Source organism: Amblyomma americanum, chromosome 8 (assembly GCF_052857255.1).
Source record: "Amblyomma americanum isolate KBUSLIRL-KWMA chromosome 8, ASM5285725v1, whole genome shotgun sequence".
NCBI classification, from domain to species: Eukaryota; Metazoa; Arthropoda; class Arachnida; order Ixodida; family Ixodidae; genus Amblyomma; species Amblyomma americanum.
Window position 1 is genome coordinate 44,098,456 of NC_135504.1, and position 23,637 is coordinate 44,122,092.

The 23,637-nt window shown below is 44.2% G+C and overlaps 1 protein-coding gene across 1 annotated transcript; it reads left to right on the forward strand.

Moving 5' to 3' along the window:
* Window positions 1-3,500: 3,500 nt before the first annotated feature.
* On the forward strand, window positions 3,501-15,818 carry LOC144100277 (uncharacterized). Its single transcript, XM_077633270.1, has 5 exons — window positions 3,501-3,567; window positions 8,950-9,036; window positions 11,456-11,539; window positions 13,227-13,268; window positions 15,649-15,818. The coding sequence occupies exons 1-5, from the start codon at window positions 3,516-3,518 to the stop codon at window positions 15,786-15,788; spliced, it is 405 nt and encodes a 134-aa protein (XP_077489396.1). The 5' UTR covers window positions 3,501-3,515; the 3' UTR covers window positions 15,789-15,818.
* The last annotated feature ends 7,819 nt before the right edge of the window (window positions 15,819-23,637 follow it).

The window sequence follows — 23,637 nt, forward strand, 5'->3', positions numbered from 1 at the left end:
ACTGTAAGACGCAAAAATCTCGTCATTTTTCTCGCAGTAGAGAAAGAGCTATGCGATGTTAGTTCCAAGGTAAGACCTCCCTTTCGACTGTAACGAAGCCTACTAAACTTAGAAGTTTAGTCGCCATAAAATCTATACTCAATAAGAAGCCGGATGTCGCAAAACGATTGCTCCTAGTAGACCTCTCCCGGCCTTCGTCACGAATAACGTGTCGAAAGAGGCCTAGGGCTTTGCTTGGCGTGCATGACAGAATATTCCGCTGCTGACGACGTCGCGAAGTCGGTTGTGTCTCGCGTATTGGCCATTTTTTTTTCTCACTACCAATGAGTAGCTGTGCGGTGCAATGCGCCAATCGATCGACGAAGACCAGCTGCGTATGTACCTTCTGCTTTCCGAACTGCGAAAAGCAATGACAAATGGGTTTTGAAGGCGTGCACAAAGCGAAGTGACGGAAGTCTAGCGCCGACAGGACTTGTGCTACGTGCTTGACTGTAAGAAAATTTTTACGTTAATACTCCTGCTGCCATCTACTGTTTGGGCGAATAAGCAAGCACAATTAGTTTGCTTTATTTTCCTAGCACTAGCGCTAAAAGGCGTGGGTAGCATTAGACCACTAGATATACTCAAAGAACGTTTTTGTCAGCCAGTTAGCTTTTTGTAGTGCACCATATCGTGTTTAAGAATGAAGTTTCTGTCACGAAACGGCTCTCAAGCGCATGTGAGTACCTTGGCCGATCAAATGGAGACGCCTTTCAACGCTTATTCATAAAAAGAAAGGTTTGAGCACTGCCGTCTTATAGTTGAAAATCGGCTTTGATTGCTTCAATTAGGAGCACTTTTGATTATTAGCACACTGTGGATGAACAAAATTAAGAAAGAGGGACACTTGGTTGACTAAAGTGCGGGGAGCCTTTAGTGCGGTGTTGCTGCTTTTGTCACTGATGTGTGGTTAAGATGTTGATTAAGTTCCCAATTGTTTGTGGATCTTAAACGCTGGTGACACTGTAGGGCATTTCGGAGGCGTCCGTGTGATTCGACGCCTTCTTGCAAACACTTTCCGGCGTCCTAGAAAAGAAGAACTACATATGCGTTGACAGGAAGTAGAGTGGTCGTTAGCACGCTCTACTGCGGAGCGGAAGGATGGTGTTCGAGTCCCATCCTGCGCAAAGATTATTTTTCTTATCGAATTGAAGAGCGTAATGGACGGACGGACGGACGGACACGAGCATGAGCCATTAGAGGCTTTCGCCTTAATATTACGGAATGCTATAGAAAACGTGCATAATTCCCCGTTATTTTGCGCACAGCTTGCTATGTGCGTAGTAGTGGTGCACTACATTTACTCTGGATGTTATGCTTTCTGGCAGCGATGACATGCGCTTTGCAGGCAGAACGCAACTTAAAAGAGACGAAACAAAAATGTTCGTAGTTGACAAAAAATCGCCTACCGAAGCACGCCCCTCGTGCGTAGACTGCAGTCATTGCTCGCGATTTCCCATACTTTGTAGGGCTAGGTAGCTGCTTTTGATAAAGGCGTTTCGAGAGCAGTAACTGGTGGCGAGGTGTGCAATAACCTCCTTTTGTAACACCTCCTTCTATTGCAGGACCCTATACATTTCATTCAGTTAGTAGGATTTCAACGCCTGCGCACTGTACGGGCCAGGCTTGTTCAACTACATACACGAAATTATCTCCGGAACGCACGTTTTCCGTGCACTTCAGATACATTGTCGCGTTGCCATCAGTAATAGACCCTGGTACCAGAGTGCCAAGTACTTAGCCCTTATCGAAATATCTTTATTGCGTAATTTAAAGCCGAATGTACTCATCGCCGGACAGCTCCGGGGCGGTCCGCTCTTCAAATGAACTCGTTCAGAAAGAGGCCTTTTGCCAGGCAAGCCTGTTTTCTTTTGGCGCACCCCCTTTTCCACGTGGGCCGTGGACATCACATTGTTTGCAAACACAGAGAGGTTTATTTGATCATCTCGCTTCTTCTGACGTCATGTTACCATGGCTGCAGTACCTGGCTTACCCTTCCAGCTTTCATTCTTGTAGAAATGAAAACACGGTCCACAAAACCTTTACATTCCTTTGCGGAAACCCGGTGGCACAAATTATTTATTACAAGAGGAAACCCAGCTGTTATTGCATTTTTGTTTCCGCGAGGTGCAGCCAGGGAACGAATAAGAATTCGTCGTGAAGCAGGCGTCTCTGTCTCCGACGCATGCCACCATACTCACGACCGAGAGCAGGACACACTTCGGCGAAGGCTCTGTTTTCCCCTGAAAAACCAACATTTACAGCTGTAGTTGCATATTGTGTCTTAGCACCCCTTGCTTTATGATTGAAAAAGTTCTCTCCTGAAAGAACGTAGTTCAAAATATGGCTTCAAAATCAGCATTAAGCCAACTAAAACCACTGCACGTTACCTCATCACTTGATGGCCGATGGAGGCGGAATAAGCGGAAGATCATGCTTTAATTGCTTTTTTTTGTCAAAAAAAGTAAAAATAAATAAATCGGACATCAAGTCAAAAATAACATGTTGCTTTGGAAAGCCTGGACCGCATACTGAGCAACAAACAAATTGCATTATCGACAAATATACGTGTACTTCAAGCTATTGTATTCTTATTAGTAAACTAAGGCTGCTGCAATAGGACCATCAGGAAGGCCCATCGTTAAAGAATCGACGCATATGAATACTGGTCCTGGAGGCGACAACTGGGAGTCTCTTGGACAGCGACGAGACTACTTCAAGGAAACTACGCTGGCTGTTTTATCGGAGGTCAAATACTTGATCAAAAGTTCCAAAACATTTTGGCTGCCTACTGAGAGATCAGGGCTCTTTATAAACAGCCCTGATGCCGCGAAACATGAAAAGCTAGAAGACACATGAATCACAGACGATCAGATGAATTGGCGTCGCCATGAAAGAAAGCAACCAAAGTGAGCTTGAGCGAACTTCTATAGACAGCGGAAGGCGCAGGAAGAAGCCGCGGTTTGGTCCACGAAACGCAGAGGCTGACACGAACGCACGAGTGAACAACGACAATGAAAATAAAATTGGCCAATGAGGGGGAATGGAAGGAGCTGTGACAGTTGTTTGTAGACGAATATAAACATGTCCCAGTATACAGTGAGAGTTGCCTACTGCAGTGAGACATTGCAACAATGCAAAAAAATAAACACTGATTGCACCCCTTTACCACAGCTGGTCTCCGATAAACGCAGGCGGGTCCTTTACTGAATGCTGCGTGCGGGCGTTGGGTTCATTGCTCGGCGGAACGGCTAGCGTGTGGCCAGTTCTGTTCACCCTGAGCCGCAAAAGCAGCTCTGACTGATGGCCGCAATGACGGCAGGCATGCGGGGTTGCGGAAGGAGAGTGGGGGGAGGACGGCAGCAAAATATGTGTGGGCGCCGCTCGGAAAAATCCCAAGACGAATAGGGCTAGAGTGCCTACTTAAAGCCGCCCGCCCCCCGCAGAAGCAGCAACAGAATTCTCGTCCAACAAGCATGCAGTCTTTGGGTCTCCTAGTTGCTGTCTTCTGCCTGTTGACACTTCACGGTATGTGTACATCTCTCCTCGCGGAGGCAACCCCTCAACGACTCTTAGGGTGCGAAATTTAAAGCATGTACTGAAGGCGCATAAACACAGGCATCTCCCACCTGCCATATAGCCTTGGTTTTCAAGTTAACCTAACCAATGCACTGAATTTTAGCCTGGTTAAACTTGAGTAACGTTAAGGAAGCAAATACGCTGGAAACAAGCGTGTATACCAGTGTCGAAGGTCCTCGGGCCACAAACCTTTCTGTTGACAAGTACATTGTAATGGGTCATATGTGCCACGTCCAAAGGGCAAATTTTCGGGAGGGTTGAGAATTTTCTTTCTCACCTCTTCGGACCATTGGACAAAGTGCCGTCGTCCTACAAAGTTTGCAAATTAATATTATTGCCTGTGGCCAAGCGACCAAAGCTACGTATGATAAAAGCACTGTTCCACCACTTCGCGCGACATTATTTAGCTTGCTTTGTGAGAAAAATTTTACTTGTGGCTGGCGCAGAGGTCTGCATAGTTAAAGCGGCTAGAAGTGCAGCGCTTTGGGGTTCGATTGCCGTATGCATAACGATGCACAGCTTGACGACGTGACGACCATTAGGAACTTCCTATATGGGAAATGTCGTTATCGAGTGCCATAGTGGAGAAAGTGGTATTTGACAGTAAGCACCCTCGACGCTGTAGATGTGGACCGGTGCTTCGCACTCGGATGTTGGAGGTCTTTAACCTTTCTAAGGATGCACGCGTCATTTCAACGTCTTAGTCCTGAAAACTTGGGTAAGATAATCTTGGATCACTAGAACTATCACCCCCAGTTTTTGCCGAAAAGAGGCGTTTTCATGCTATGCATGTCTGCTACGTAACTCCATTTGAGGGGCTATTATGAACTAGGGGATTTAGAGGTACAGAGTTAGACACACACAGCACACCAGGAAACAATCATGAGTTAATGGCATCCAATTCCAAATCATGCACAATAAATGGCTACGACAGAGCATGTAATGCGAAGGAAAGATAACCGATGGTCGCTAAGGGGAACGGAGACTGGATTCCAACAGAAGGCAAGCGGAGAAAGAGGGTGCAGAAGGTTACGCGGGTGGACGCGATTAAGATGTTTGCGGAGGTAACATAGCAGCGGCTTTCAAAGGACCGGGATGTATTCGAGAGATAGGAGACCTTTGTTCTGCAGCGGGCGTAGTCTGGATGATGATGACTATGCTGATGACAGACCACATTGCTCTCTTCCTACGTCCCAATATTTAAGCTGGCCTCACAAATGAAATCACACGAGCTAGGCCGGAAAAATTTCAATCTGCTGTAAGAGGTGAGCCAAAAAATGAATTCACATGAAACTGGTTAATCATAATCTGTAGCAGTTGAAACTAATGCGGCGATTTCATGAGGAAAGGGTATTTTAACCTTCGGAGAAACAACAAAAGAAGGGACAGTGGAGATTTACTGGGTACAACTTTGTCGATTTTTGGCTGAGTCACATCGAGTGCACTTTGTGCACCTCGTATGAATATTGAAATCTGTTGTTATACAGACAACACAGTAAAAACAGTGTAAACATTTAACGAAATGAACACTGCGCAGTTCACCTTTTTTCCCTAAACTTCTTCTGGTGTTTTTTTCGGCTTTTATATGCATTATTCATCCTTTGAAATGTTTCAGCAAAAGCTCATTGCGTAACCGATGTTAGCTTTGTGCTGTGGTGACACGGCCATGGAAGTCGCTTTTGGTAACGATGCTGTTAGCTGCAAGTTTTTAGGGGGATTTTTATATATACTGAAAACAAAGACTTTCTTACTAATTATCTAAGTTCCGACCACTCTGTCGCCTTGGTTCGTGGAAATAGTTGCGCGATCTCTAATACCCTCGCTTGCAGACCACTCCTACAAAATGAAAGTGAGGGTAGTCACATTAAAAATTACATCCTGAAACGCTCTAGCGTTTTTCAGTGATACGGCTCAGCGTACTTTTATTATTATGACTGGCTCTGTATTGTCACAAGGAACCTAACAAACTGAGCACTCACTTGCAAAGCTCGATCAAAGTACTTCACGTGCGGACTAGGAACATGTTACGTCGGTCTAACTATCGAAAATTTCGCGATATATTACTGCATTACTCTAAATGTACTAATTCAAAAGGAGTTTAGTCAATTCTTGACTCTGTCGCCGCGTATGATCGACCTAAGCGTCGTGGTCACGTAAGTATTTCCATCTTTCAAGTGAGTCAGTGTCTACTTCTGTAGCTCTGTTTACCAGTTCTAAATGGTTCTTGAATGACGCATGAATCATTCAACATTTTTTGCCCCTGCTTACTTTCTTTCATCTTTACCCTTTACAGCTGTCTACTTACTTCGTCGACAAGCACTTCCATAAAATGAATTATGTTAAACAGCTGGTCTGCGACTTGATGATGAGGAGGAAAAAATTGAACTGGTATATCCAGTATAGGCGTGATTCATGATACTCGTTATCAATGAGCAATAACCTGAAACTAGGCGAACTAAATGTTTTATTATTGGATACTTCATTTTATACGCGATACCGTAGAAGCATAGCCTGGCACCCTTAACTGTGGATAAGTACCGCCAGGAAAACCTCTCAAGTCAACAGTATGCAACATAATGCAGTACAAGATTACATTTTAACGAGACAGTGTTAAAGAGCTCGTGTCGCAGAAAAGCCGGTGTCGGCGTTGTTGGCGTTGTCAACTTTGTAACACGATACCTATCAAATAAAAACAAAAGTAGGCATACGAGGAATCAAACCCAGGGATTTGAGATTGCGAGGCCAGCATGCGCAGGACACGCTACGAAGGCTCTTTCTTTTCAGCATGGTATTTACTGCAGGTATTTATATGCAGGAAAGATCTGTATATATTATTTATTAAGTAATAAGCCATTAGCCAAGCAAGTTGAAGGAAACACAACACCGCACAACTGAAACGCACGTCTTAACACAGCTTAATTAAAACGGTGGCAAGAAAAGACATCAATAACGGGAACGAGTCCGGTTGATAGTCAATGTTCTCCTAAGTGACTTTTAGCTTGTGCACCATCTGGCTAAAATGTGCGCTGGGGGAGACGACAGGCTCAGCATTCCGGTCCCACATGCGCGTTTTTCACAGGCTATGCAGTCCGAGCAGGAAAATTAGGCCAGAGGGTTCGTGGTCATGTTTGGTGGCCATTAGGTAGCGCACACAATCAGTAATGAAAACAAAGTGTTTCTTCAGTGTTATTCGTAGAATTTCCCAAAATAATATCCCGTCTTTGCAGCCAATAATGCAGTGCTCGCTGGTTTCAGGTGTATCACATTGGCGACAAATAGCACAAGACACAAAAATATTTTTGTGAAGCCACATTTTAACACGCAGTACTTCGCCGCGAAGTTTCCAGAAAAACGTTTCAGTACAAGGCGAAATCGGCATTTTACGCACTACTCTCAGCCCATTATGACCAACACAATTAGAGTAGAGAGAGCGATACTATGGAGGCTGAAAGAGCATAGATATCAATCCTTTGTATAAATTTTTACGTGAAACAGATAATAATTACCCATAAGAAAAGCGAACTGCCAGAGAACGTAATGAGTCACAAACTTCCTTCATAAAACCAAATAGTCTTGTCCCGCTGGATAAAATTTGAAGAATCCAGTAAGTCGTGAAGAAGCTTCACAAAGTTATTTTGCAGGGACGCTGCGAAAGCTAGTTGGTTCGAACTGAATAAAAGTAGACCTAGTGAATGCGTTGTGATCTTTGACTTAGTGAAGTATCTTTCTGTGCAGATGCGTACATAGTAGTACCCTGGCAGCGCTCCAACACGCTGTCGCGTTCCACTTTTAAAGGCGAAGCTTAAGCGTCCGCAAATTCTTAATTACGACGTTGGTTCAAAACGTGCGATATTTTGGGCTTAATAATTCTGACTGCCTTGATAATCTCTATTAATGTAGCTTCGAAAGAAACGGATGCAATACAACGAGCCGATACGTGACACTTTAAATGAATGCTAGAGATCTTCGTCTTTAAATCAAAGGATATTGCGCTTGAAAATATTTTACGTGTCTGCTCAATTGACAGCGTTTGGGAATACATTAAATAGTTTGCAGAGGAAGGTGGAAAAGAGTGCTTCGGTGCTTGCTCCACCGAAAGTGTGCGAAACGGTTCAAACCTACTGCCAAATAATCATGGTTAGATTGAAAATGGGCCTTCTATGGCTAGTGTGCTGTCTGCGGGAAGTAAGGTCTCAAGACAAACGGAGAAAGATTTGTATGCATTCAGGAATTCAAACCTCGCTGCCATAAATATAACGAGTTAAAAATGAAAAGAGCCTTTTGCTAGTTTTTTTGCTACACTCTAGAATATGAATATGAACACTAAATATTGCAACAAGTGAAAGCTACACATGAAACGAAGCCAAGATAAAAAATTTGCGTTTTCTACCTATGGAGCTACCAAAAAAAACAATTTTGTAGCACAAGACTCAAAAGGACGAACCACTCCTCCGAGCAGTTGTTTATTAAGATTAATGAGATCTTTATCCTGGCCCTCATTGAGTAAACTGACTTCTTCCTTTTGCTGAAGGTTTTCCAGTAAAATAGATCAAAGATATGGGCACAATCAAGTAACAGCAATGGTTTACCCTACAACTTCTGAACACAGCTCGAAAAGTCCTGGTTAAAACTAATGCCTATGTTTTACACAGACTTAAGTACGGAAAGCCTCCTTCCAGTTAACGGGGAAAACCTTTCGAATTTTATGCAGTGCGTCACGTAGGGCGGCAAGACGCCAAAGTGAGCATAGACACGTGCGCAGAAATCATTTCTGACAACGCAAACTTGAAACATGTTAGCAGCCATTAAGCGTCATATATTACGACACGAACGAGTTAGAATACCCACCACTATTGTCAATAGCATTGGTGTCATCAGGCTGTTAGACACCTCTCGCGGATAAAGTTATCAGATACAGCCATCTCCTGCAAAGCGTGAGCAGAGCGTTTGAGGAAAATGGCACGAGAAAAGATTTATTAGTCCATATATTTCTGCATTCTCTTGATTCTTGATTTTAGAACTTACTGATTTCACGAGCTTGTTTGTAGTTTGCCTGTGAATGAAAAAACAGAGTTTCTAATGTATTAACATGCTGAACAAAATTATTAGGGATTATTCAAGAAATGGCGCTATGCCAGATTTCTTTATACGAAACTGAAGTAATTAAGATAATCGCGAGAACCTGCCACTGGACTGAACTTTGCATGTCTTCGATTACAAGTGAGTAAAAGCTCCAGAAAATAATATCCTCGCGAATTAATTTCAAGGCTTCGAAAATGTTTGACATCTGAGCCAAAATTTGACACTGCGCTTAATTCTCACGCGTTCCAGCCGCCACCTCACTGAAGATCGTCGGCCACGCCATAGCAGGTTCGGAAACCTTGGAACGGGAGAAGTTTGAGGTCTCATCGAAGGCAGGTGAGTGATTCAATCGTTGGCCCGCAATCGCAAGCATGTCTGGGTAAAGTTAACAAAGCTAACTGTGCCGCCAAAGCGCTCATTTCCGCTCGCTCGTCATTTGTCATTTTACGCGTCTTCACTAGCCCTAAAAGTCGACAGGATACAAAATAGGCATAGAAATGAAGTTTAGTACAAAGACCAACTGTACACATGCACAGCGTATTGCGCTGATGCTGCCACCTATAAGCTGCAATCACAACACAAAAAGGCAATAAAAACAACAAAATGAAAAAAGATATTTGGTCCTGCTTTAAAAACATTTTTTTTCTTTTCTTAGTCTGTCTCTTTTCCAAGCTTGTCATGATGCCTCAAGAAGATAACTCATGTGCTCTAGTTAGGAAATAAAGCATTTGGGGGTACAATCAATGTAATTGAGGGAAAACGCGTCCACAACCGTTTTTCGGCTTAAGCGGTCCTTGTTGATCTATTCGATCGAACACAGCTTCCGCAGAGGTGCGTCCAAGCTGTCCCATACTGTGAAATTTTGGACAAAAGCATTTTTCATTGAGGAAAAGTTTATCAACGCAATTTTTTCATATCATGTAAGCGGTCATTGTAGAAATCAATTTATCAGCAAATCACCCGTGGGCAGACTCCTTACAATTGTAATTGTTTGATATTAGCATTCTTGCTATCGTAAAAAACGTTTCCCATTGCTTTTCTATGGCAGTCTTAACTGCTCAATGCGATTGATGGAAATGGACCATTACTTTCAATATTTCCAGAACAGTACGTTAAAATACGCCAATCTTCGAAATTTTTGTCCAAGAATGCTGGACATGACCTACTGTCAAATGAAACTAAAAGACGCATAGAACTCCTTGTACGTCCTTAGGCACCACATGCGCACGCATATTTGTTTGCTGACGGTTTGACTCCCGATCCATAGCTGACGCATGTTACGGATAGCAGTTCTATGCTACGTCTCATGTATAATCGAACGCAACTAGCGGCATTTGGACTTGCTACGACGGAATGCGTCCTCATGCACTTTGTGGCTGGCGCGTTCCTTTTTGGTTGATGTGATCCAATACCACCTAGATTACTTGAGCTAATCGAGGTGGTATTGTGCAATTCGACACAGCTTCCGCAAATCTGCGTTCAAGTGTCCAGGATCGCCGCGTATCTCTTGAATCGCCTTCTTCTCCGCCCATCGGTTCTCCTAGTCGCGCCCTATCACTGGTCGCTTCTAGACATTCCATTCGTTCTTGCGCTTTCCTCCTTCCATGCATCACACCTCAACCAAGTTTTTGCACCATGGGCCCTCTAACGCTCTTCGCATTAAATTAGATATGCTTTAAACCTCGGACTCTCGTGCATCAAGTGGTCATCACCCCCCCCCCCCCCCAACACCAGCCGTGTAAGGCCAGCTAGAAGACAAATCCTTCGCATGTCGCGCCGCGGTCACTCTATTACCTAGTCTCGTAACCTCGTGCCGTAAGCTCGCCTTGCACCATACTAGCGCATAGCCACACCTGCTGCACTTAGTTGCACTGAGGTTCGCCGAGATTCATTCTGTAGGCCTGGCACTTACGGGACCGCATGGTCTCAGTTTCATGCAACGCTGCTCAGAAGCTACGTGTTGGAGAATGTTAATGAAAAAGGCGAACCTTTGTTAAACCTCGCTGAATTAGCTGCATCTAGCAGTACGTTTGGATAGTTAGTTAGTTAAAACGCTAACGCTAGCTGCATGGGTATGAGTATGAGCACCGTGCGCGCATAACAATGCTTCCAGGAGTGGCAAATTTAGACCTGCGTTCGTTGCATCGGTTTGAAGAAGTGATACAAGTTGGCTCACGAAAGAGCGTACTTCAATAGTCCATAATTTAAAAAAATTATTAAAGTGACCGGTGCAAGAGCGCTTTCACTTGTAAGCTTTTTAAGACTACGAACTGAAAAGGCAAAATTTCATTCCTAGAAAAACATCTGTTTTGAGACTGGTTAATTCACATTTTTTCGCTGTGGTTATGTCGGTAACAAAACCTGTGGCCATTTTCAGTGCGTGAAATTTTGTCTGAAATTGCAGTTGACGTTTCACTTGCACGCCGATCAATACGGGGTCGTTGAGCAGTATTATGTAGCCTATGGTTCGTCCGTCGAGGAAAATGCATTAGCGTATGCAAAAATTATTTCATTATTTGGCGAGTGCCTTTCATTTATTCCATGTTGCAAGTGTGTGTTTTCTCGTGTGTTACTTTACTTGCAACAACTGCTTTTCACATACACCACATTAACTCACCTCTTGGACTGGTAACTGCATCCACAGTTCTCTGCCTGCGGCAATAAAAAATAGCTTGTGCTTCTTGTTGTTCAGGAAAGCGAATTCACTCTTGTAGCAGTCACACAACTCTCAATAATGTCCACGCTCAACACGCAGATCCCAATGATGGAGCACAAGGAGACATCAGAAAGCTCACGGAAAAGCAGTCCGTCGTGATGTTTCAAGTGAAGCCCGTCCAAGGTAAACGGTGGATTTTTCTTCGTTGAAGTGCAATGCGTAGGCAGCAAGATACACTTGAGCATTATGGTTCACGTTTAGTGCATTTCAACAGAAAGTAGAGGGGCTATTTTCTCCCCAACTGCAATAATTAGAATGTTCTCTTAATTACTCATGCCCTACTGCTCCAAATAAGTTGACTGTAATATCTGTACCTATTCATATTGGAAGGTTAATATAATTAGTAGTCTCACAGCATGCTTACAACTCTATTAGTTGTTTAAGATAGTGCTTCGAATAACTATAGGCTGGATCCTAAAAAGTAGAGCGAAAAAGAAGTTTCCAGTGCTCAAAGTGTTTCATCAGTATTGTCATCCTGTTCTACATAAGAACTAAAACACCAGCTTGATACGTGAGCAGGGATGAAATACACCACTACGCCGCATAGCTACATTCTACGTGTTAAGCGCTAGTACACCAAACTGTGTTCAAGCTTGGTAAATGTTCTGCCGGAGGCCCAGATGTACAAGTAATAAATACCTGGAAAATTTGTTCAACTGTTTTTGTTCTACGCTTTATATGCAGGTGGGGAATATGCTTTGTTTTTGTTCTCAAAATCATCATTTAAAATATTACTACAGATCTGACACACCAGATGCGTGCACAAAACCTTTTATTTCTCGATTCAGATCTGTCCCCTCCAGACAAAATGCTGAGTGATGAGAATCTTATTGAAAATTAAATTCAAGTTTCAATTTACCCGTGCGCATTGTACATTTGTGCGGACTACAGTGAGAAAATACTCTTGCATATTTAGTGATGAATCTTTATGGACTAGTTTTCATTATAGCAACAAGTCTTGCGGCATGAGGATCAGACAAAGGAAATAAGATAGTACCACATGTCAATGATGCCGTAAAAGGTGAAACGATAGTACCTAGTGGTAGGCGGCGGGCCTTCACTGTACGTTGAGATGCCACATTGAACTAATTGCAGGGTCGCTATTGCACTACACGCTACTCATTACTCACGCTGAAATCAGAACACCTAAATGCTCCCCCTACTTTCCACGTGGCATTAAGGCCATTGTATCTGATTATTGCTCTCATTGCTAAGAAAAATCGACTCGTGGGCTCTTCACAGCTTCAATGACGTTTGTGCTTCAAGAAAACAGCTATTATTTGCTGGGCACATTTGAATGAAATACTTTTCCGTCATTCAATTAAGACCTGTGACCTTCCGCCTCACGAATCCGCGTTTTAGAAAACTTGTTTGAAGCACCGCAGTTTGCTAGTTAAAACAGGCGATGATGGTGACACCTTTTTTTATATTTCCGACCATTTATAGCTTACGAAATCTTAGTTTTTGATTAAGGTAGCACTTTTTTTCTTTACAGCCCGTTATCCCAACGGTACAGGTCAATTTATTCCGTCCGCAGTGTCCCTGTGCGAAACGCGTTAATCATATTGTTTCTAGCTTACGAAATATCCGCTCTCGATTAAAGTAGCATCTTTTTTCATTAGAACCCGTTATCTCATAGATACAGGCGAATTTATTCTGTCCGCAATGTTCCTCTCCTAAACGCTTTAATCATATTTTTATAGTGCAAACAACGGCGCTAATTGTGGTTTCGATACATCACAAAGCTCGACCTAACGACCTATTGATGCTGTCTGAAACCAACACTACGCGCACGCATTTTCTCTTCCAGACGACTATAATGGAAATGACGGTGACATGAAAGCACTGCCACGTGAGTGTGCTTCAGTACTTTTGAAAATTAGTTAGTTTATTTGATCTGCAGGGCTGTTTTCTGTCGGTGGTTTTGTGTTTTTGTCTCATTCGAATAATTAGATATTTCCTTTGCCAATACTGCGATTCTTTCTGCGTTCAGTGAAATTTGTACACCACAGTTATGGAAACAATAATTACGCTGACTGCCAAACAAAAGTACCGCGCAACATTTGCAGAGGCCTTCAAAGTGTACAATTTCAGTTCACACATCAGCCTAAACAATTCATTGTAAAGCGCTAGTTACCGTCTTATAAACGCCCAATTCACTTCGTTCAAAAACGACCGCTGCTCAATAATTTTTATCCGCGAGTCTTTCCACAATATCTTGCTCATCCGTGACGTAACACGCGTAGCCGCATCACCCAAGCGTAAAACGTTAAAATTTTTGCTCGGTAACGGACCGCCTTACACAACAGCTGCTCCGATTCCTGGGCACGCGACAGAACAATTGAGACGTGGCAGAAAATGCAGCAGCTCGATGCCCTTTTTGAACTGCGCCAGTATCGTGTGCCCAAACCAGCTATCATGTCATTGCGACCGTAAAAAGTGGTAGTAAAAAAGGACGCAAGCAGAGGGTGAGTGAGTAGGGTTAATAACGGCAGATCATCACATCCTGCTCGCAACCAATAGGAAATGGGCATGGGCAGGGCAGGTAATGCGAAGGGAGGTAGCCGATAGACCCTTAGGGTAACGGAGTGAATTCCAAGAGAAAGTAAGAGTATATAACAGAGGACGGGAGGTCTGAGATCCGAGATTTGCTGGGATAAAGTGGCGCAACTAGCAAGAGGCGGATAATTAATGGAGGAATGCAGGAGAGACCTTCCTCCTGTAGTGAACGGTAGTTGGGCTCATGAAAATAAAAAAGATTTTACAAGTGTGACACACGAGGGAAAAAAACGGTTCAGTTAGAGCGAGGAGAAAATTCGCACAATCGATGGAGATATATTCGTTCTTCGGCAGACGAAAAACGCGGTAACTGACTGGCTCATTTCTCAGTGGAAACCTCAACCGCTCTGTGAGGGAAAGACGGATGGTAGGAGTGTAAGACGAAGAGAGGAAGGGGTGCCGTATTGAAGGGCTCCGGAATAATTTCGACCACCAGGGGATATTTAATATGCACTGACACTCAACAGCAAAAGGCCGTTTTTGCATTTCGCCTCTATCGCAACGCGCAATCTGACACCGCTGCGGATAGAGAGAGAGAGAGACAAACAGAAGTACGAAAAGACAGAGAGGTTAACTAGGGGACCGCCAGTATGCTACCCTGCACGTGAGAAAGGGAACAAAGAGCGGGAAAGAAAGGCAAGATAGTTCGGGGCTCAGTTTTGCACGTGTCCGTAAGGCATAGCTATGAGGCACAGAAGCACCGTACTAAATTCATCTGTCCTCGAACTCCACCCCGAGTCCTTTAAGAATTTCAGTATCTCCTTCAGAAGCTCTACTTTGAGACAAAGGTTTACACCAAAGACCCAGAATATAGGCGGAAGATAAAAGGAACCTACTGATAAAGCGCGCCTCTTTCACTGCACATGCAGGAAGCGGCAGCAAATTACTCCCAGATTCCTTGGACGCAGAGCAGAAAAGTGTAAACCACTCGAAGGTTATCGGCAGGTGCGTTTAGTTGTGAAGGCTGTGATGACACTGTAATCTCCGCCTTTAGTGTCATATTTCCGATAACTAGAGCTGAACTTGCAAAAATTCTTTTCGAACCTGTTCGTTTGTTTTCCTTTCTAATATGCTACTGCTAGCACAGACATCTGATATCATGGCAGACAGCTGAACAAGCAATGGTAAAGCCGGTTTACTGTCAAAGTCACGTGCAGTGACCGAAAGCGACTAAGGTAACAAATTATTCCAGAACGATTTTAATCAAATGCAATAATCATAAGCACCGCCATCGTTCTAACTGCGCATATTGCAGGACAAAGGCACCTCCCGTTAAGCTCCAACTGCTCCTTCCCTGCGTCCGCAACAGACACTTCATTCTGTCCCCTCGTGCTACGCTGTCCTTCCCTTGCAATGTACTCATCATTTACCCTGAGGAAGGAGTGCTTCTCTTAACTACAGATAAATTGCCCATGTCTATTTCTTCGTCTTAGTTTCAATTAGATTATATATGACCCCCGTTTCTTCCCTGGTTCAATAGCCCTCTCTGCCTTCTTCCACTCTCTCCGTAGCCAGCTGCGCAATCATAAATTTAAGTTCAAGCATTTTCGTAGAAAGACAATACGCCCTTGGAAACATCTTAACACAAGACTACTTCTGAGAGTGTAACATACTTCATCAAACATATTTGTGCAGGCCTCAACTAAGTATTTTTTATGCCACCGTATTTTCAGTTTCCTCAGAGAGTGGCACCATGACCGAAGAGGCCGAGCGTGGAGATCCCATCAGCGACACCTCTAAGGCCGCCCAAAAGGCCCTTGGCGCAGCCGTGGCAGAGTTCTTGCCTTCAGCTATGAGCGACAGCCATCGGTGAACGGGCGCGGCCAGCGACCAATAAAGCCACTTTCGCCTTTAAAGCTTGTTTCCCGAGAATTTCATGCCCGCCGACGAATTCGCCTGCATAAATAAAAAACGCGACAAAGTCATTCGACCTAGCTCATTTTTGTTTCAAGGAAAAGCAATGTTACGCTCTAAATTTTTAAATACAGGCCTCGCCAACGAGAATGACATTACGTTCAGAATGGTTAACCTGCGTAGGAACCTTCAGGCATCAAACCTCTTAAAACCGAATTGCCTGACTCGGCTACGCTTGATTCTTAAGCAAACACTTACAATAGTTGTGTTTTAAAATTCCAGTCAACTACAATAGCCCAGCGTTCAACATTGGATAACAAGCGTGTTTCAAAACCTGCTCGCTGAAGCGCTAAAATTTGTCAGTTCTCTCCGGAGGTGTTCGGCAAGACTGACCTGCTCAATATAATGAGAAGTTGAAATAAGACCAGTTTTTCCAAAAACAAATTAAACGACATCAGGCTAGTCCAGAGAGCTGTAGCGTGTTTCGGGGTGATTAACTCGCCAAAATGGTTTAGTCAGCAGGTCGCTCACGTAACGTGCTGGTCAAAAGTGCACATACCATAGAGTCCGCTATTTGGGTATCTAGTGGAACGATTACGGCACCGCCTAAGCTCAATATTTCTGGAGAATGTAAAAAAGCCTCATCCTCATCCCAGAGCATATCGGTTGCTTATAGGCACGGTAATGTCTCGGCTGTACAGCTCACAAGCTTACTTTCTGGGCTAATAATATCCTACCATTCCGGTACATCCACCGTCGTATGTTTACAGAACGCGAATCTGGGTAAAAATTCGAATTTTGTTAACCAGTGCGCAACGATTACGGTTTAATGGTGCACTGCGTAATTCTCAGAGTGTTAATTATGTTGCGCGTACGTATTCGAGGCTGAGTGCATGGATAGCAATAGAAGAAGGTGCTTAAGGTAGGAAGGCCTATAACGGGTACATTTTCGCCTCTTTTTCAGCAGTATTATTTTGCGTCCGTCTGTCCACAATAGGAGAAAAACTTTGTCGAACTGCGGCACTGTCAGTGCCGCGTGCGGACAGAAGAGAGTTGATAAAAATAGATGAGAAGAAAAAGGTTTGAAAAAAAAAATTGATTCCTCGCAGGAGCCACGTTCGTCCAAATGATTTCTGCAGCAACAGGCCCCAAGGCCTCAAGGCCCCTCTGTCATTTGGCATGTGGGCAGTATAAATGCGGAAAGCTGGGCTAGTTGGTATGTCATCATTAATTAAAAGACTAGCGCATAAAACTGGGACGCAGCGCTTGTCCTGTCTTCTTCTCTGTCTGCGTCCCAGTTTTATGCGCTAGTCTTTTAATTAATGAAGGCAGTATAAATCTTCGCAAAGGATTGTTGTGCATGTAATAGTTAGCTTGCAATACGTGCGACCGCAACAACACCATTGCTACAAAGCCTGCTCTAACTTCGTCGCAGCCAAGCACAGTGAGGAAAACAAAGATTTGTATAAAGGCACGCTACGAGTTGTACCTTTTATGTGCGTATGAATGCAAACAGAGCCTCTTTGAAAACGCTGCAGCGTATTGCGTTGTTCGAACACGTATTGTGTCTTTCGTTGTCATGCGTTATTTTCGTTCATTTCAAGCACAAGTCATCCCGTGTTCCTCTCTTCTACTGTTATAATTTTGGTGCATCTTGTTGACTGATGGCGCTCATAAAATGTTTATAGAGGAGAGCGAGGCAAAACCAGAGAAAAATGTCAAACTCGCCGTCATAATTGTTTTATAAATCACAGATTACAAAAAACAAATACCGTTGAAATATTTGTGCGATGTCAGTGCCGTTAAAGATCCCCAGGTGGTTGAAATTATTCCGGAGCCCTACGGAATTTCCTGCTAAGGCGCGGGGAACTGAACCAACTGCCTTCTGAGCAGGAGCTCAATACGCAAACTAGAGGCAACGAAACACCGTTTTGTTTTCGTCCAATGAATGTTAACGTAATCTATACGTTTCTCTACGACTATATGCAAATGAGTAGATGTCTCACAGAATGTAAAGAAAAATTCAATTAAAATCTAATGCTTTCGCCTTTAAACCACGTGAGTAGTCTTATGTGCCCTCCGTAATTCATTTCGCTAAACTTGTTAGTTATAAATTTTCTACTATAGCTCTACTTTGTCTATGGCTGTGTGGACAGATATTCTTTTTCCTAAAAGACGTTTTTGTGTTACTTGGTAACTTTCTTGATTCATAACGGCAGCGACGGAGCACAAACACAAGAGCAGAAACATGCAAACACATGGACGAACGCTGCACTCACATCTAGTTTTATTGGGAATAGATTTTGAGTAAATAAAGGCTCTATGCGTCTGCGCACTACAGAGCGAATAAAAAGCAACCACGTGCCACATTAATATCAGCAACGCATCTTATATCATAGCCGCAAAAAGGTGAAACTTCATGCACAGCATGTGCGCCACGTTTCGACCGCACTAGAATTCTAGGCAGGAGCAAGCATACAATGACATGTGAACTCCTGGAGGTCTATCATATAAAGAAAACAGTTTATTGTTGTATTAGTGATGCTTCGATCTTTATATACACTTCGGAGTTCGACCCTTTCACGGCTATAAGATAAGATGTGTTCTCTCATGGTACCTTGCTACCTGGTTGTTTTTATCATCTCTGTAGTGCGTAGACGCTTAAGCAAAATCTATTCCTAATAAAGTCAGTTGTGAGTGCAGCGTTCGTCAGTGTGCTTGCGTGTTTCTTCTCTTGAGTTTGTGCTCCTTCTCTGCCGTTATGAATAATGATATTATTTTATTTGATTACCGCGTTCGTCTTACTAATCGCTTTGGCCGTCACGCCAGCAGGTGCCCCATTACACACGTGACACGTCTTGACCAACCGGAACCGGACAGCGCACAAACTACCATCTATTGGTTATCTCCCATGCCAGAGCAATATACACCAACAAAACTGCACTATCGGACTATCTGACAGCCCGATAACAGTGTAAAGAAAAATGCTTCCGTTAGAGACAAAAACCAAGTAACGAAAAATTCGAGAGACGGATGCAGCAGCACGAGCGAAGAGATTGGACCAGCCAAGCAACGTGAAGGCTCAATTTAATGAATTGATTTATGGGTGTTTAACGTCCCAAAGCTACTCAGACTATGAGGAACGCCGTAGTGAAGGGCTCCAGAAATTTCGACCACCTGGGGTTCTTTAACGTGCACTGACATCGCGCAGTACACGGGCCTCTAGAATTTTGCCTCCCTCGAAATTCACCCGCCTCGGCCGGGATCGAACCCGCGTCTTTCGGGCCAGCATCCGAGCGCCATAACCACTGAGCCACCGCAGCGGCCAGCTCAGTTTACAAACACCTCTTAAGCTGCAGACCCAGTGACGAGAAAAGAGAATACGGAGAGAAAGTGACGTCCAGCACCAGCCAGCCTATAGCACAACGAGAAACTTAACCATAAGTCCCAACGTTCCGACGGGAAGTGCAACGGCAAAGATCACGTGGATTATACTCCTATGGAATTTTTATTTTGCTTGCAATATAAAAGCCCATTGCAGAGCTTGCGTACCGCACTTGTACGCACTTTGCCATCTGCCATTCGGGGCGGCTATACTCTTAATAAGCACTGCCACAGATCACCTACAATAAGGCTAGGATCCACGTGATCGGAGTAAAAGCAACGGAGACCTCTCTTTATACTGCTTATTCTGGTCATGTTAAAGAAGCAAATCAAGGAAATTATAATCAAGAAAACCATACAGTAATGGTATTCCTTTTTTCATTTCTGATGTTTAAAAACGCTGTATTTACCCTCAAACGATGCACATTGAGCTTCATCTGGCTACTTTTTTAGTGCTTGTGCAGTTACAAAATTAGAGCCATGTGTGTTGAAACATCAAACGTTCTTTAATAACGCAAGTCTGCAGAGGGTTAGTGGCCTAAACGTCAATTAAAACTTATTTCTATCTGATCAATTCCGTCTCAATTAATTTCATACAGCAATGGTATTGAAAAAGCACATCAATAGTATTGAAGGTACGCGCAAAATGCGTAAGCAATATTACTGAACATCGATTTTTTTGCAGTAAAACATTGATTTAACGCCGAAAAAAAGTTGCACGCAGGCAGAATTTTGCTACAAGCATCGACTTAAGGGCAGTAATCTGTTGTCGTTTTTTTTTTCAGAGCTAAAGCTTTTATATGTACCAATAATGAAAGCATCTCTAACGGACCAAGAGTAGATAAGGAGAAGCGCTTAACAATTTTTAGTTTGAACGACTCACACATATAAAAATGATATCTCAGCAACTGTTATCGCATTTTAAATAACAGAACTGTTTTCTTGTGCTTCTTGTAATATTTGTAAGGATGTACCAACACATTTAATTCGCAACCTGAACAGAGCTGCTATACAATGGTTATACCGAGCGCTGCTAAAGGGTTCGCTGTGTTCTCGGCTTCGCGCGGACGCTAAGCTCAAACCGCGCATGCGCCAGGTGTTTCGCCGCTGCTGGCGAGAGAGATGCGCTGGGTACGGATAGTGTTGTGCCTGAGGAAGAGTCAAAACGCACCGGTGCAGAGAGCTAGCTCAACGCCGCAGCTGTTAGTAGCTTGCGCCACGCTTAGCACCATCTGTTAACCGCCTTTAGCCAGTCGATGCGCCGGTGCCAGCGTACCTAGCCAATCCTATCGTCGTATATCGCTTGAGGAAATTCGCTGGCCATGTAGACGCTGGCTTTCCGTAACAATACTCAATCGGAGCACTGTGGTGATATGAATCGGCTCTCATATATTGTACGGGTCTTTGTGGGGCGGAGAGGAGTACCAGTGGGTCGCACCGGGGGCTCTGAATGCGTCGACCGAACCCGTAGCCGGAGCCGCTTGGGCAACCGTGCTACGTTGCTCAAGCTTACGGCTTTGCGGAGCGTGGTGCCTCCAGGCTGTGACTGTTTTCTTTGAAGATAGAATGTGAGAAAGACAGAAAAGCCGCCGCCTACATTCCCGGCAGAGCTGTGGACAACCGTGAGGCGGACGTGCCAGGGTTAATCTGCCAATATAGACCTTTCGGTTGGTCAAGTCAGTCAGCTCTCCCTGATAAGTGTGCTAAGCTAAAACCCCGTTGGAAAACCCAGTGTGAGATTTATACGGGATAGGGTATCGGTTCGCTCGACAGGAGAAACCTCCATTAAACAGGCCGGATCTGTGACATATAGGACCGCCTTGTATTCCTGGGGTGCCCTGGCTTCTGGGAGAGGGAAGGAACGCAGGAAAACAACTCACAGCTATCAAAACCCTAGAACGTTTTTTAATCCAATTAAAGTTATAAAAAAAGAAAGAACACCTTAAGCGTCAGGATCAAAAACAAGGACTTTCGTAGCCTCAACTCAGCACGCTAACCACTTAATGACCACGACTATTTTGTTTGATAAAGCACGATAAATGACTTCGACAGGCAGAGCAGAATGGTAGGTCCTAAAATTAACATGGAGAAAACCAAAGGAACATTCAACAGTCTCGCAAGGCAGCAGCTCATAATTGGTAGTGAGGTGCTGTAAGTGGTAAGAAAATACATCGAATTAGGACAGGTACTGGCTGCTAACCGGGATCATGATAAGGAAATAACTAGAAGAATCAGAATGGTGTGGAGCACATGGGGCAGGTTTTCTCAGATCATGAATGACAGTTTACCAATATCCCTACAGAGAAAAATATAAAACAGCTGTATCTTACCAGTGCTCACCTACGGGCAAAAACGTGGAGGCTAACGAAAAGGGTTCAGCTTAAGTTAAAGACAACGCTACGAGCTATGGGGAAAAAAACGATGGGTGTAGCGTTAAGACAATGAAGCGGGCACAGTGGGTGAGGGAACAAACGCCGATAATGACATCCTCGTTGGGCTTGTGCAAGGCATGTAATGCGAAGACAAGATAATCGCTGGTCATTAAAGGTAACGGAGGGGATTCCAAGAGAAGGCAAGCGCAACAGGGCGCGGCAGAAGGTTAGGTGGGCAGATTAGATTAAGGTGTTTGCGGGGATACAGGGGCTTCACCTGGCAAAGGACAGGGTTAATTTATGAGACTTTTTTTTGTATTGCGACAGTGTGCCTACTGGTATAAAGTATTTACAGATATAAGCGTGCACTGGACTCTCGAAGAAAGACCAGCAACATCCGGTGGTGGGGCCCAAAAATCCATTCTACATCTGGTAGACAGCCTGGAGATGGCCCGCACTGGATCAGGTGTTTTTACGGGATACCACGCAAACAGGAGAAAGGCATTTTCCCTGCACTGGGCGTAGTCAGGCTGATGATGATGATGATGATCATCATCATCATCATCATGGTAGATATCAATCTCGCTCACCTACGAAGTTCTTTAGGCAAGAGTGTAAAATTCCGCGATACCGACGCAGTTTCTCATGCATTCCACACCTCACTCCACCCTCACATCAGCATATCGAGAGACATACACATGTCTCAAGAACCCGAAACCATTCATTGAGGTGATCCAGAGCGGCGCAGGACTCGCGCTCCAAGAACCACTGCTATGTAGAGAGATAGTTGAACGAGGCGGTTCTGCATGGCGATCCATCATGCGGCTCTTCCACAAGCTCAAAATTCCAATCAGCGCCTAATTGATCACATGGACTCCAAGAGCCTTTCATTTTAGGCAGAAACCATCGGGCGCAAGGCAAGATTTCAGTGTAATTTAATAGTCGGTCGAAGAGTGTCCCAGGAAAACACTGATCACAGCACCACACAAAGCCATGATCGACCGCTTCTGGTTCACCACCAGGCCGTAGTTCAACGACCACGGCACAAAAGTCCCCTTGGCGCGACACTAGGCCTTCACGGGATGAGTTGCACTGCTAAGTTTAAAGGAGTGGTCAAAAGAAACTGCAGCTGGCCGGTTGTAATTTTCCTCGCGTCAATCAGCTTCAGATATGCCGATTCTTAATTCGGAGCAGTATTGAGTGCAGATTTCTTATTGCTCGTTTGAAATCGTACACAATTTGAGTCCCTAAAACGGCTATGCGACGCCGTATAGGCCGGCACAGTCTTTAGTCGATTGCGTCATCTTAAGACATTTTGAAGCGGGGACATGCCTTTAACTTCCGCTCGCCCTAAAATAATAGAGCTAGAGTAAAGTTGGTAGGTAAAAACGTTTACCGATTATTTGTACGCACAATTGTATTCCGTACAGTTAAAGCACAGCACGTGATCAACATCAGTTCTGTTCCGTGGTTCTGACGCTCCGTCCCGCCGGGATCCATGACTAGGTCCCGTGTGTTCCCCGCCTCAGTTCGCCGCTCCTTCTGTGTCATGGCTAATGGCTCTAGTCATGGCTGCGTCGGGTTGTCTTTTTCGTTGTGTTTTGCGAGTTTGAATGCTCGCTCTGCACAACGTGTGCGTTGTCAGAGTGCCGCACGCCATATCGCAGTGGAATAACATTCGATTTCAGAATCCCAGTGAAACATAGTGAACTAGCACGTCAATCGTATGCCCATTTATTTACGAAATACAAAAAAAACTACCATTAACACTGTCTGTGCTCAAAGGACGTGCCTTGCGTGGAGCCGACATCACTAGCTGCATGCAAGGATACTGCCCATTCAGCACCGTGTTACCAAACGCCCTCTTCCTAGTGAACACGCGATCTGATTATGAACTACGGTGCGGTTGCTGTCAACCAGAGGTGCCTTTGCAAAACAAGAGTATGTTTTCGCTCTAAAAGCTGCATTTGAGCGACTTCACGAAACTGTTTGCAATAAGTGCGCTTCCGTTCGGCTAGCTTCTCAAAACAAGTTTGACAGAAAATTCCAGCA